Source organism: Solea solea, chromosome 7, assembly GCF_958295425.1.
Source record: "Solea solea chromosome 7, fSolSol10.1, whole genome shotgun sequence".
Classification (NCBI taxonomy): Eukaryota; Metazoa; Chordata; class Actinopteri; order Pleuronectiformes; family Soleidae; genus Solea; species Solea solea.
The window spans coordinates 22,310,091-22,325,611 of NC_081140.1; the positions used below are offsets into that span (position 1 = coordinate 22,310,091).

The 15,521-nt window shown below is 42.1% G+C and overlaps 1 protein-coding gene across 13 annotated transcripts in view; it reads left to right on the plus strand.

Annotated features, from left to right (window-relative positions):
• Positions 1-15,521, plus strand: part of tenm4 (teneurin transmembrane protein 4) — a 171,693-nt gene that overhangs the window by 87,683 nt on the left and 68,489 nt on the right. For all 13 annotated transcript variants that reach the window (XM_058634905.1, XM_058634906.1, XM_058634908.1 and 10 more), the window contains 6 exons: positions 3,575-3,739; positions 6,213-6,427; positions 7,494-7,704; positions 11,395-11,496; positions 12,042-12,236; positions 14,036-14,236. In XM_058634905.1, the coding sequence (XP_058490888.1) occupies positions 3,575-3,739; positions 6,213-6,427; positions 7,494-7,704; positions 11,395-11,496; positions 12,042-12,236; positions 14,036-14,236 (1,089 nt within the window). The remainder of the gene's footprint in view (positions 1-3,574; positions 3,740-6,212; positions 6,428-7,493; positions 7,705-11,394; positions 11,497-12,041; positions 12,237-14,035; positions 14,237-15,521) is intronic.

Below are 15,521 nucleotides of genomic sequence, written 5' to 3' on the forward strand. Positions count from 1 at the left end.
TATGGTCTCATGCACCATGCTCACTCTCCATGCCACACATTGCTGGCTGGTCTGTGGGAACCTGCAAGAACCAACATGATGTACAGCTAAAGATTTGCCACTTTATATTAAGTATCATTCATATACATTTAATTCAAGTCCAAACTATCGTCAACATTTAACATATCTCGATGTAATTACCTGGAAACAAAAGCTGAAACACTGAACTCTTGTCTTAATTTCGTCTTATGCTGTCAAACCCAAATATTTTAAGTGTACAACAAATATAAAGGAATTGGCCTCACTCACAGTGGTATTGGCGCATCCCTAGTTCTGCAGTGTCTGTAGTTGAAAGGTTATCAAGGAATTATTGATCAATCATGCCAAACCTATTTTACATAGCCCTACTTTAAATGGTCCAGAGAAGTGAACTAGGAGGAGTCACTCCTTCATCTCCCAAGCACATCAGAGAACTATGGTGGCCTCTGAATACCAGAAAGGATGTGGCTCTTCTTTCCTTTGCACTGTACACTTCAAAAAGCAAAATGCTGTCCATCCGTGGCTCTGTGGCACAAATAGGGCCTTGCCTAAAGTGATAAAGTGACATAGCTGTAGCATTGATACAATACTGGCTGTATAGAACTGTCTTTCAAAGCTTTATTTTGAAATAAAACAGTGTTGCAGTGATGAAGTAACAGTGTGGTAGAACTAAGTGTGCCTTTTGCAGTTATTTATATCTTATAACGTGATATCTGGAACTATAACATTAAATTGCTCAATAACATGATCATTCAGGTTAAAGGTGTAAATTACACCATAGTGACAACATGATGAAAATAGATCAGTTACCCATATGTATTAAGCATTTGTCGCGCCGAAGCACGTGAGCATATGTTCTTCTCAGTGTTTTTTTTCAAATACCTGCAGATAGTTTCAATATAATGTGATGATTTCAGCCACTAAGATAAAAAAAAAAAGAACAAAAAAAAGCCTTCTCATCATGGCTTCCCTTGAAGTCTGCACTAGTTGGAAAGTGCTCTTCAGATCAGAGGATGGAAGCACAGGAATGCTGGCGGAAGACCCACAGCAATAAGCACTGACTTCTTCAGATTGGCTGCGAAGTCTCCGACTACAGTACCTCTGTTTCCTAATTGGCACATGGCGTGACCCAAAATGCTGCCAAGAGATGAGCAAAAGGATGGCACAACATGTGCTCAGGACAAAATGGGTGATGCTACGAAGTGCAGTAATCTTGACAGGTCGGTGTTGTCTCTGCCAGTGGCCGTCTCATTAGAAGTACCTCGTTATTTCTGCAACCTGTCTTCATTTTGCAGCCCAATCGCCGCCGCAGCCTTTCGAGTGCCGTTGTGTAGTGTTTGCAAAGTTTGAAAAGTAAGCAAAACAAAACCAGGAGGCCCCTCGCTGGCTCTGGTCCAATGCTCTGCATATCACAGATACCAAGAAGGCGCTGAAGTAAATCTTTAAAGAGGGGGGGGAGGCCTTTCCAGCCATTTTCCATTAGACGCCTTTGGGGACAGATGGGATGAGGAGCAAGGCTCACAAAGAAGTGATTACTAGGACACTTGGAACAACACCCTGCATGGTGACTTTGCGACGGTTCTGCCAGAAACATACGCAAACTCGTCTTTCATTTCACCAGTCGATGTAAAGCTACAAATCAAAGGGAAGTTTATTTTTTTTCTCTCTCAGAAGCTTACGAAACGACAAACAACCAGAGCCACAGGAAATGGATAGACATGAAACGGATGCTGGTGTCACAGATTCACTTTGATCATTTTACAATCGTTTCCTTTCACAGACCAAACAATCGCCTCCTATATTTTAATCCAAAAATAAATATTTCAGTCGACATGTGGCCTTGTTTATCCAGTGAGTGCATTATTAAAAAATTAGGTATTCTTTGAACACGTTGTACACAATCAGATTAATAAAGCTTTTTTTTTTATGTTTCGCTGACTCTCTACACTGTGGGGGAAAAAGCAGACATGTTGTGTTCTTTATTACCGCAGCCAAGGAGGTGATGATTTCACCCGTGTCTGTTTGTTGGGTCGTTAAGTTGCATGATTACCTAACGAATTTTCGTAAAACTTTGTGGAGGGACGGGGGGTACGGGTTGAGGAAGATCCCAATAAATTAAGTTTGCAGATCCAGATAAGCGGGGGGGAGGTTCGACGGTCAGAAATGTTGTCTTTTGTCTATTTTTTTCTTGGCATTTTACGACATTGTCGGAAAACATGTGCATGTACAATTTATTTTCTTTGGGTTTTTATCAGCCTATTAATCATCCACAAATGGACCCAAGGTTTTCATGGTCTGCATTGTCTTGTTGGCATAGCTATAAGGGTTGCTTGAAAAATATGCACACTGTTGGGCCTTGGCAGAGGTATGTTCTCCACCACTTGATCAGTATGCTGTTTACTCGGTGCCTTTCTAGTTCCATCTGTGTTTGATGGCAATTCCTCTATTTTGATAGCTCTACTTTTCACATTCATAGTCCAGAAAAGAAACCTCTTATTCTTATAGATTTGGATAAACAATAAAATAATGTCCAGTCTCATGTCAAATCAAACAAAATGTGCAAATCAATCAGTGGAATCCAGATCCTTTTTTTTATCTAGAGTTCAGCACAGGACCCAGCTGCACAAACCCACTTTTGCCAACATTAATTATAATGTCTAATTCTGTAACTCACTTGAAAATCAAGTGCTTAGGAAAATGTTGAACAGGCAAACACAGTCATTCTGTCATTGAACCGGTTCATGCTCTAAAAGTGAGACAAGAAAGGAATAAAAATGCGTTTGAAGAGAAGAGCCTTGAGATGACTGGATGGGATTGACACCTCGCTCGAGATAATTTCACACCTTGAAATTGAATTGTGTGGTTATGCACTTTAGGAGCTTAAGAGAACCAGCAAACCAATAAAATAGCTGTATTGAGTTCCTGGGTCTTTTCTGCTGACTGTTGACTTCCATGGTGGCTTTTGCCTTGCTAAGCTCATCTTGTCCATTCTCTTATTGGTGATCTATCATGGTCAGCCCCTCCTACTCCGTCCCGCTCGCCACTACCATTGTTCCAGAGGACATTTCTTTTGTCGACCTTGTAAAATATCAGCATGCCTCATCCACAGAGTTCACATGGAAGCAGCCCTGGTGTCTCCCTACTGATGTGTTTATTTTTTTGTCCTTTTGTCCCATAGTTTTGTAAGGGAAATGAAAGGTATTGGGAATGGAAAAATGACAGGGCAACAGTGCCAGTGCTGGCGTAATGAGACAGATGTCGTCCCATGGGGTCATTCATCCTTTGATTGCACTCCTCAGCACTTTAGAAGAAAAAAGGCTATTAAATATTAAACCATGTATTGTTCATTACCCTTTGGAATTAACATTCCCCATATCACAGCTGTCAGTTTTGGATAATTACACCTCAGTCTTACCCCCCCCCCCCCCCCCATCCAAAAAAAGAAACACGACCCTGGTAAGTTTGTGGTATTAGTTTCCGTTTCATTTGTTTTTAGTTGCTTGCATACAATACATTTAAATTATACTCATTATTGATGCATTCTTCATTTTTCCAGCCATGCATCTTTTTGGATTGAACTGGCACCTGCAACCCATGCAAAGACAGATGTACCAGCTGTCAGAGGACAATACAAGTGGCCTACCCTTTCCCACTGACCTGAGCTTGCCGCCTCTAGGCAACACAGGCTTGGAAATACCTGATCGGAAAGGAAAGGACGAAAGTAAGTGCAATTTTATCATACTTACTAAAATGGACCCTTTTTTTTGGCTTAAACTTGTCATTGTGATGTTTGTAAAATAATGCACAGTGTAATAATGATGAAATGTATGTTATTATCTTGGCCCAAAGACCCAATTATGACTTGATTCATGGCACTGCATCATTTTATTTTTTTTATCCAAAACAATGACAAGAATAGCATTCACCCTGTATATTTAACACCAGCTCTGAGGAAAAGTGTCTGTGTCCTTCTTGGTGTTTTGCCACTGCTGCTTCCCTGTGACAGTGGCCCTGTTTTTTTTTTGTTTTTTTCAATATTGACATGCTCCATTTTATTGCTTCTAACGGGCACAATAAAAACACCTTACCAGACAAAAAAAAGCCCTAGAAACTGTTTCCTTAAAAAAAAAAATAACTGTCTTTTCAGTCCCCCACGTAACGCTTAAATAAACCAGACTAAATGCAGCAAGTTTCACATCAGCAAATGCTGCATAAGGAAAAAAAATAAAAATAAAGTCTCTCAAATCTTAAAGTTTACAGATGACATTTTGGAGCTCAAGCTAGTCTCCCAGTATTTCGTCGTCCAGATTCACATTGTGTTTTCCCGTCTCCATGGTATGCAAAGAGATCTACTTTGTAATCCTATGAAAGTTGTAAATGGGAAAGAGTTATTTGTTCCTGGAGGGAGAAAATGGGACAGCTTAAGGGACTGAGTATCCAGGGGCTGGAGGGGGGGATTAGACACTCTGTCCCCTTCAGAACGGATGTGATCCTTTCATCTCCTAGTCTGGGCTGCCTTTCCTGGCAGCCACAGAAAGCATGTGCTCACCCCACGGTACCAACTGCCCAACTCGAGGAAAGTTTGCTCTCTTCCATCCTCCCCAAAAAAAAAATAATAAATGGGCCCAGATTTAACCAAGTGATTTGCCACTGGCAAACCACAAAAGGTAGAAGATGGGGTTATTACCATATAGATGAATCCAGGAGTTGTCTTTCTCATTAATCCGACAGCAGAGAGTGTGTTTAGCACACAGCAAGCATGACAACAGATGAGCTGTAGACCCTGCGCGGCAGCCGATGCTGATATGAAATCGATAGCTATAGTTTTCTAAATAAGTCTCATTGTGCTGTGCCTCCACCAGAAACAATGTCAAGCTATCTGGTGCTTTATCAAGGTGATGCGTGTGTGTGTGTGTATAGATTTGAATTCCAAAGTCGTCCTCATCTAAGCATCATGTTGTGGTTGCGCTTGCTGAACAATCACCATTTGTTTACCGTGACTTGTATTATCACAGGTCTCCACTTATGATTAATATAAACAGGCTGATGAGTTCAATAAATACACACACACACACACACACACACAGCTCAACGTGTGGAAAATGAGCCTGCGTTATGTAAAAGCCTCGGACCAGGGAGTGCGAGCGTCTCCTGTCTCCTCTGATAAAAAACCTACGGCCGCTCGCTGATGGACTTTGGAGACGAGCGCCATCTGCAGTGCCATGTGTAACCTAAAGCCGTGTCTGCCACCGAGTCCTGAGGGTAGTTTGTATGAAATCAGACATTGCTGCTGTAATGAGCTCATCTACATGGGCAAACAGATGTTGCCATTTCCGCAGAGTCCAATGTAAGTTGTATTTTGGAGCATATGGGCAAACTCTGGCAGAGAGTGTTCTCATACCTGAGCGATCCTGACATCCGATGTCCCTCTCCACTGTAATTACACTTTTCTCATTATTATTTATACTTTAATTAGAAATGTATTTTATCACAGCCCTGAAACTGTCTCATTTTAGGTACAATTTCCTTTCCTCTCCATATGTTTGGTCTTTTAAATCATATTTTTAGAGCTTTTCCTTTATATTGCATCCAATGAAAGAAATGTATAAACATGTTCAGATCATAAAAACGGCAAGTATTTATTATGCACTTTTGAAAACCACCAAGGTTGTGCTGTACAGAAGCACAGAAATGTGTATAAAAAAAATAGAAAAAATAAGCACAAGTAAAACCCAGTACATAAAGATACAATAAAGATTCAAATGACCAACTTGAGCACACTATAATAGGACATAAATAAAATGTCCTAAATGTACTCAAATGAGGCGCAGTAAAATAAAGTGCACAATATCAACTTAAATCAATACAAACAGACAAAACATTTGCGCAACCTATCAAAACATCACTATATTATTTCTACTCTTTCCTCGGATTTAGTTTGATGACCAGACTGATGCTGCGTCGGAGTTTTCCTGTGTTTGTGTTCTCTCCTCCTTTGAAATTGGGACTGAATTTCCTGGCACTGGTCAGACGGGTCGTCCATTATGCTTCTTCTCCTCTGGTTGTCAGCGACGTGATTGAATATCTGTGATATGGTCAGACTATCGTGCTCGGGCAGACTGACTCCCTCTGCCCTCCGCGTCCCGGATTAATGGTGTGATCTCTTTGACCGATTTACTTTGTGTTTAATGCAGGCAAATTGGACGGCTTGTTCCCAGATGACAGCTATATAGATATGGGTGAGATTGACGTGGGGCGCAAGGTTGCACAGCAGATTCCTCCTGGTATCTTCTGGCGGTCCCAGGTCTTCATTGATCATCCCATGTACCTGAAGTTTAATGTATCCCTGAGCAAAGCTGCCTTAGTGGGAATCTATGGAAGGAGAGGGCTACCTCCGTCACACACACAGGTGGGAAATACTTACAGTATACGGATGATATTGTGTTGTGCTTGTTGGTTTTTATTTAGCTTTTATTTACTAGTTTCTACATGAAAATCATCTCTTTTTTGTGTGTGAATATACGTAGTATTCAGCTTAATTTTCCCATTCTTCCTCCACCAAAGAATGTGAATTAGGACATCGAAAAAAATATCTTACTGCGGTTGGTGCACAGCATGAACGCAAACCAATTCATAAATCTCTCTATTGTTTTATGAATCACTTTCTTTGTTGCAGAAAGGATTAATGGCATTTTTTTTACAGGTTTAGTATCATCAATGAATCACACGCACACATCTTAAAAAAAAAAGAAAAAAGAAAGAAATACAAAGCTCAAAGGCCAAAAGGAGGAGATTTTTCTTTGCACTAATTTTACCATCTGCGTGCTGTGCAGAATCAGATATTATTAATCATATCTGGCTGCTCGGTTCACAGAGTTTACACGCCTGCTGTAACTGAAACTGTAGTTGAACAAATTGTTTAGAGCGTGTCTTTTTTTTTTTCTGTCAGCATTTAAGTCAAATGTGATTCATTTCTCAGTCAAAGGATCATGTTTGTCTCTTTCGTCTATTTTTACATTAAAGGAAATAATCTAAAGTGGAGTTTTCGTAGTATGACTGATTGCACTATGGAGTGGCAGCTAAGTTAAGACTCACTTCCTTATGTAGATTAAAAAAAAGAAATGCTGCCTCATTGGTATTCATTGAGTTGCTGTTGTTATGAAGAATATCATGGCTGACATTATTTGGTAAACAGTAACTTTTTGAACACCAGCTTCTCTTTTCCCCCCCCCCCATTTAAATGCTTTAAAAGAGGCTTTCATACGAGACACGTGGACTATGAAATTATCACAGTTTATCCAGCCATGATGTTCTAAGACTCAAGCTCCTCTGGAATGATGAGTTATTCATGCAGACCAAATGATGTTCCACTATAAAGAGGGACTGAAAGCACTCAAGTCTCACATATCACTCTAATGGCATGTCTGCGGTCCATCCATCAGTCTGTCTCACTCTCTCCGTGTGTCTATCTGCAGTTTGACTTTGTGGAGCTGTTGGATGGGCGGCGCCTCTTAGCCCAGGATGTCCACGGTCTGGAGGGGCCTGTGGCGATGCAACGCAGCCTGGTACCCATCACCACACACGACACGGGCTTCATCCAGTACATGGACTCTGGCATTTGGCACCTGGCCATCTACAACGACGGAAAAGAAACTGAGACTGTCTCCTTCCTCACCACTGCCATAGGTGAGTGCCTCGAGTGCGACTTGCCGCCGAAATCCGTAATATCAGCCCACATAATCCTCGTAATACCAACCAGTAGCACTCCACAACAGCCCTGACTCGGGGGCATGAGTCAGAGACAGGTTTTTAGGCAGATTTCAACAGCCAAGAAGAGTGCGGGTTAATCAAGGTGAAGTTGAATATTAGAAAAATCAGGACATCAGTGCTATCCTGCCATGCCCCAGAGTAGGGCATCAAGAGATCATAATATCCTCATTAGCCTGAGTGTCTTCCAAGCAAATCAGGGGTCCAGCTTCTGGGACCATTTGCATACAATTCAAAGTATGATTGTACCCTCCTGCTAGTGCCATTTTTGATCATGATTTGCTCCAATTTCCATCTACTTTCCATATATCAAAGTCGGGAAGATATTTCTGTGCTTGGACTAACTCTGCACAGCAAATCTTGTGTTTGAGACATACATCTCTCTCCCTCTCGCTCTCTGTGACAGCACTTTCGTTTTGTATGCTCCCCTTTGTTCTCCCTAAAGCGCCTTTGATTAGCACTGCTGTATCAAGCAAGGTGTGAGAGGGGCCCGAGGTGTCGACTTTCACGGGGATGGCAGCTGGGAGCTGTTCTCACATGCTCTTTAATTAAAAGCTCCTGGGCCAGAGTCCATCTGTGACAGGGGCTGTGCCAGGCAGCAGATCGATGAGGAGCTGTCCTCAACACAAATGTAACACCGAGCGGAGACAGGCGAGAGATGCACCATGCCCCCCTCACTGTGCCAACAACGGCTGTAATTCAATACTTAATATATGATATGACAAGAGGGGAGTCAAGGCAGCGTGTTAAACGTCTTTCTCAACTGGGTGTCCGTGAAGGCCTCCTGTGGTTTGCATCTTAGTAAACACAACTCTGCAGCGGATGGGGATGTGGGCAGGACGGGGTGGGTCAGAGTTAGTCAGAGGTAGCCTCTGTTCATATGTACGGGAGCTGATCTGCCCACAGGAGCTCAGGGGGGAGGCAGAGGGGCCCTTTTTAAAATGGGTCACCGGTTAAGTGCCCTTCAGCAGAAATTGAATCTCACCAACTGCCTGAATTGTACTGAGCCATGGAGGGATGGAGTTGACCTTCAAATAGAGTAGCCCAGGTCTGGAAATATAATGTGAACAATATCCAGAACAGACACGCTGAGAGACACAAGCGCTATTGTTTATAAGACACCGTCTGTAAAATTATTTGAGTGTTTTCTAACAGCGTTGGTGGGAAGAAATGTCTCACTTTACCCCGAGTGAGGCACCGTGTGCTGCTCACATGTATGAAATGAAAGGACGGCTTGTTGCACATTCGCCATGTCAGAATACATCTGGGGGATAGAGTGTCCCTGCCTTTAATTTGGGTTACTCCTCATTACTTGGCTGCGGCTCCACAGCAGTGTAAAATGTGTCGTACGGAATGTTTTGTATCACAGCCCTCTGAAGCATGAAGCCATTTGTCCCGGCTTCCCGGTGCCAGGCCTGCTTCGACCGAGAAGCTGCTGCCTGCACGGGGAGGCAAAGCAAAGATAGGCAGAGACCCAGCACCAGCGTCTCACTCCATCCTGTCTCGCTCATGGCCCATCATTCATAGATGCTGCACATCCTCTGAGAACATGGCAAAGGCTCTGATTAAACCTGCCTTCTGCACACTACTCTTTTTCACTGACTGCAGAGCCTCACACAATAGTTAGCTCCCCTGATATGAAGGGTAATGAATTTCAATGAAGCTCTGCTTGAATCCATGATTAATGCGTTGGCCTATGTCGAGTGTGTGGCTAAGAGATATTCATGGCCTCCCCATCCTACTCTCAGAGGAAGCAGCCAATAGACATGGGCAGTGTGCAGTCTGCTAAACTGCGCCAGCGTTCAGGGTATTTTACGACAACTCAGTTAAACGTAACACTTCGTATGTTTTTCCCCAAAGAAACAACCCCGTGATGGATAAAGATAAGATTGCCTCAATTAGAGGTACATTAATGCAGAATGGAATAATTGGCCCTTTAATATGTCAGCGGAATGCAGTTTAGAAAGTTAGATTTTTCTAAACTTTGCTAGGTGAACCATAAATAAAAAAAAACTAAAAAAACAAACCACTAAGGGCTTTCTTTTATGTCCCTATATGCACGAGCTGCAAGATTCACAAGCAAGGATCTCCCCCCGCAAATTGTACTTCTGGGAGGAATTTCTAATAGCAAGTGTGCACACAAACCACACCTCATTTTCCTAACTGCCACCTACCACCACAACACACACATGGTTTCCCTGGCTTTGAGCTAAAACACTGTATTCCCACTGTAGATGGATGTCCTCATTGGAAGCCATCAAAACCCCCCGACAAAAATGCTTATTTGCCTCCACCACAGTGAAGGAGATAGTCTCTCCCCTCCATGAATCCACTAAAGCTAAAACAGGCAGCACAGGAAACATCAGCACCCCCCACCATCTCTCTCTCCGTCTCTGTCTTCTCTCCCTGTCTAGCGTTGCATCCTCGCTGATGATTGACTCTCCAGAGTAAAGGGGAGCTGAATCCATGGCTCACATTTCTAGCCCTTTGTGGAGCACAAGAGATTCTTTGTTCAGGAAGTTTTGCCTCAGAGCTTCTGCTGCCTGAAGGCAACGGACAAGACTGAGTATTTTTCAGCACCATTTCAGGCTTAATTTACTGAGCATCGTGTTTCCCCTCTTGCAGAATCAAATGCTGCCACTGTTTAGTTCCTATGGTCCTTTTTTTGTTTTTTGTTTTTAAAAAAAAACCATCAGAACATGAACATCTAAATAATTATTTGATTTGGTTGCATCAATAAGTCCAGTGCAATAAAAGTACAATACAAGAGCAACATGACACTGATAAGTGAGCCTAAAAACAGTCTTCTCACATCCCCTTGGATGTGGGGAACATAATGATAGCTTGTGTTTCTCATTTCCTCCTGAGGTCATTTTTATCTTCAGTTATGAGGACACTTTTATGTGAATTTTAAATATTGGCTTTAAAGAAACAAATTGAGTGGCTCGGGGAAAAATCAGTACAGAGCCACCGATGAATTGGATTCATTTAGTTTGAAAGTTAGTCTCTAAATGTCCTTCATATTTATTGTACTCGAAATAGGTCGTATATTTTGTTAATTATGGTCTTAAATCTTGACTTCAATATGTGGAAGGCTAAGAAGAAAAAGGATAGAATAGAGATATGTATTTCTTTACAGGTGATCTCAGGAAAAGACAGCGGGTGTATATGATTATGCTTTGACATTCCTTACCACTAAAGACGTGACTTATTAGAATGTCAGGGTATTAGAAGCCTCCATTTTCAAACAGACACGTTAAGAGTTGACAACAATATTTTTATTCATTTCTCCCCCCCCCACCATATCATCTATCCTCCAGATGATTCAATTCAACCTCTGACTCTTTTCTCTCTCCACTGCTTGGAGAACTTCAGAGAATTTTTTTTTTTTTTTTCATACAGACAACACGGGATGATCTGAATTTGTTCACTCTTTTAGTGAATCATTCCGTAAACACATATTTCACGTTGTGAAACAGAAAAAGTTGACAGGACCGGAGCCAGTGTTTATCACTGTCATTACCAAAGGGGTAATAATAATCAACGCTGAGAAAACGAGTGGGAAGAAAGCCGCATTACTCAGAAAAGCTTCTGATTGCCCTCTTGCAGAATCAATCGACGACTGCCCCAGTAACTGCTTCGGGAACGGCGACTGCGTCTCTGGAGCATGTCACTGCTTTTTAGGATTCAAAGGACCCGACTGCGGGCGAGGTGAGTCAATGGTTTTGTCATAACGACTTCATTCATCTCCAACTTTCAGATACGCACTCTCTCATAATCTCTTGCCAGATAGTCACTGTCGCAGCAGGACAAAGCAAATGTAATTGTACAATTCCTTTTAATTGTTCTCCAGATCTTTCTCACTGGAAAAGTTTCACCTTTCGTCACTCCATCATTGTGTTACATACAAAGGAACACTTGAATAAAGTGGGACGAGGAGGACACAGCTTTAGATAGCGGGACCTCTCTCGGTATGAAATCTAGGCGGTATTTATTATCTAGCAAATTAGAAATGACGGAAAATAAGTAAAGACATTGTGTTAAAACGAATGGCTCTAGCCACATATTTACACATACTGCCATCTGCTATCCATCTGTTATGGGAACTCAAAGTATTATATTTTTTTGCTGCATATCGTAGAGTTAACTTTCAGTCACTGCAGTCAAAAGCTCGTCGTCCGACCGAGGCGTCTTTGACGCTAGCGCCGAGAAGGATCCATTCACACCGATGCATGTGCCGTCTGCTCTTTTCAAAGCTGCGTGTCCAGTGCTGTGCAGCGGGAACGGTCAATACCTTAAAGGTCGCTGCATGTGTCACAGCGGCTGGAAGGGCGCCGAATGTGACGTTCCCACCAACCAGTGCATTGACGTCACGTGTAGCAACCACGGGACCTGCATCGTGGGAACCTGTATCTGCAACCCAGGCTACAAAGGGGAGAACTGTGAAGAAGGTGATTGTTTGTTTAAATATGTTCATTTTAAAAAGAAAACACATTATGGATGCACTCAACACCATTTTTGTTAACATTGGTGGCCTGACATTGCAAAGACTACTTAAGTTGACAGGATTTACTCAGCACTGCTGTAAGCCGCTGTGTCATAGCCACTATATAGATAAGCATAATTACTTTAATTAAAAAATAAAAATGAATGTTTGCAATCCAGACACAAAGTCTGGCGTTAATCCATTAGCAACTTTACATTCACGATTCTGGATCAGGCTGGACCAGATAAGATTGAAGGAGCCATTGTGTCTGTCAGCTCTTGAAGGTTCTCATTTCAAGATGAAAAATGGACCCTGGGAGTTTGATAAATGGGGTTTGTGACATCCATAGGCCCCCATTCTATTTTGGGTGGAGCGCTAGGCATAAGGAGTGGAAGGGACTATGGACAGCAGCCCTTTAACATTTTTACCTTTCTTCCGTGCGACCTTCAGCCACAATGATTAATTGCCAGGAGAGACTTGCTTGTCAGTTAGCCTCTGATCTTTGTGCCTCGCACCAAACCATCTGCTAAGAGGCGAGAGATCCTGTTTGTCTCACTATAACGGCCTTTATACCCATTTATGTCACAGTAAAGGGGAACTGCCATGGCATGGCCTGCTGCTCTCAGTAGTGAGACGTTGCTCCTGCCTGGCGCCCATTTGCCATCTGTGTGTACCATACAGATATTGTCCGGTAGAAATAATGGTATCATTGTGATTGTCTGCTCCCACAGCCCTTGCGCTTCCAAAAGTGAGCACTCATTTAAGGACAAGTCAAGGGAGCAGAAACTTTCCAAGCGGGCATTAATTTGATATTTGCATATGAATTGAGCTTACATTGATACAGTGTGCAGAATAGCCACAGTGATTTTCAAATTGTCTCTAAGCTAGTCAAGCATACTCGTATGCCTAAAGAGACTAAAGCCCTATTTAGACTTCATTACGGGGTGCATTTAGCGGCAGAAACGATGTGTTTTGACAGATAAAAGTGCCTATTGACATTAGGACAGTATGAAAAATTCACATCATGACTTATCCTGCTCATAATAATTGTGATTCATGATCATATTTTTTGTAAAATTACATTTTAAAGCTCTTGAACACACTGAAAATCCCTGAATGGAGTACTTTTATTGTCCCATTTATTTTTATCTCAAAAGGTATACTTCTCCCAGCCCAGTTTAAATTAAAAAAATAACAACTAGAAGGATAAACTGATCAGGATGATACAACTAAATGAGCTAACTAGAGAGCAGTTGCCGTGGAGACGACTGAAACCTTTCCATGAATTGCGAGATCATTTATGCTTTGTTGGAGTGAGAATTTTAAAGTTTCAAACAGGCGATGCATTTTCCCTCTCTTAAGTCCTTTCCCCCCCCTTTACCTTTTGTGTTGGTTATTTCCAGCTCTTTATCACGATTTTCATTTCAGATAAACACACTCTTGTTAAAGCGCCTTCCCCCTTTCGGATGCAGCTTCCATGATGTGATCACAGCAGGAGGTTGCTGGGCTCTACCTGTAGATTTTTTCTCTGCTCCAGTTCCTTCCCGTGTGAAAACAATAATTAGATTTCCTTATTTGTTAATGTTTTTTTGAGAGAAATGTCTTCCGGTGCATCATCCTCAACACACGTGCTGAGCTCGTTTCACTGCCTCTGTCGCTTTAGTCAAGCTCAAACACACACGACAGGTTGCTTCTGAATGATGGTCACAGCAGGTGACTGTTGTGTCTAACATTGTCTCTTTGGACCAACCCCCCCCTCCGTAGTGGACTGCCTGGATCCAACATGCTCGGGGCGAGGAGTGTGCGTCCAGGGAGAGTGCCACTGCTTTGTGGGTTGGGGAGGGCCAGGATGTGAGAGCCCCAGGGCCTCCTGCATGGACCAGTGCTCTGGACACGGAGCTTTCCTGGCAGACACCGGAACCTGCAGCTGTGATCCCAACTGGACAGGCCACGACTGTGCTACAGGTGAGCGCTTCCCTCATATCAAAGTCAAAATTGGCAGAATTCCTTTAGTGCGTTTGTGAACATGTCTCATATTTGGCCATCTTTTGTTAACACTGTATAAAAAACATTGTGTACAATTAAACTTTCTATCTTACTCCAATATTTGTTTTATGACCAGTGTACAGACTCTCTAGAGACTCATTTAAACATTTATTTACAAGTTTACTTTACATAAACTCAATTTTCTGAGCAAAAATCTAAGAAAGTACTTCAAATGACGAGGCCCATTGAAACTCAAATCCTTGTGGTAATCAAATCAATAAAAAAAAAAATTACAATAGCAAGTATAATTTTCTACCCTTTCTAATTTTTACAATAATTATAACCTTATAACCTTTTGTCCAAATTTAGTTCACAGTGTGATTCAATACAGCTGTGTTAATTCCCGGGCCCCTACACACATTTCTGATTGTTACAAGAAAAAATTATTCACTTCAAATCTGCAATTATTCACAGCCTCGATCGGCCGGACAGTCACAGCTAGCAATCACACGATGGTGGAGTTTGCTGTAAATGCACTTCTTTTGTGAACAACTTCATTCTCAGCCACCACACACGGGTTAGTTTGGGGGCAAAGACAAGAGGGAAATGCATAGCGGGGGTTGTTGTCGTGACGAGACGAGATCTAATGCAAGTTGACTCTCATTCTTGAGGCATAAAGCTGATGATGGCTTGTCATCACTGTGTCCCTCGTTTTCTCCACGGGTATTGCTTTCTCCCGGTAGTCAAACACGAACGGCATGAGATGCAGTTTTACGGCGAGGGAATATCTTCAAAGGAGGAAACCTTCTTTGACAGCAGTCTGCCTGCTTACATTAACCAAACAAGTGTTGTTGTTTTTTACCCCTAAAACACTGCCGTGAACTTTTCACACGTATAAAATATGTCATACGAGACGAGTAAAGGTTGAGCGGCTTTGGTAAAATGGGCCTCTGATGTCTTTATAATCATTTGTTTTCATAGAGTAGTTGTCAAGAGGGAGTGTGTGGCACATGGCCAAGGCGTCAGTTAAAAGATTTCCATATTATCAGCTTTCAAATGAATAGTAGTAGTAGTGTTTATTTGGTGCTTAAAGATGCTTTAAATATGTTTAAAAACTGTAAAATCAAACACAGGAAGAAAATACGCACAATTTCACACACAGATTATAATTTGTATCGGTACGAGATATAATATTCGGGCTAGACATTTTTTCCAGGCAGTAACTTGGATCCAGGAAGCCTTTCATTTTCCACAGTAGACACAC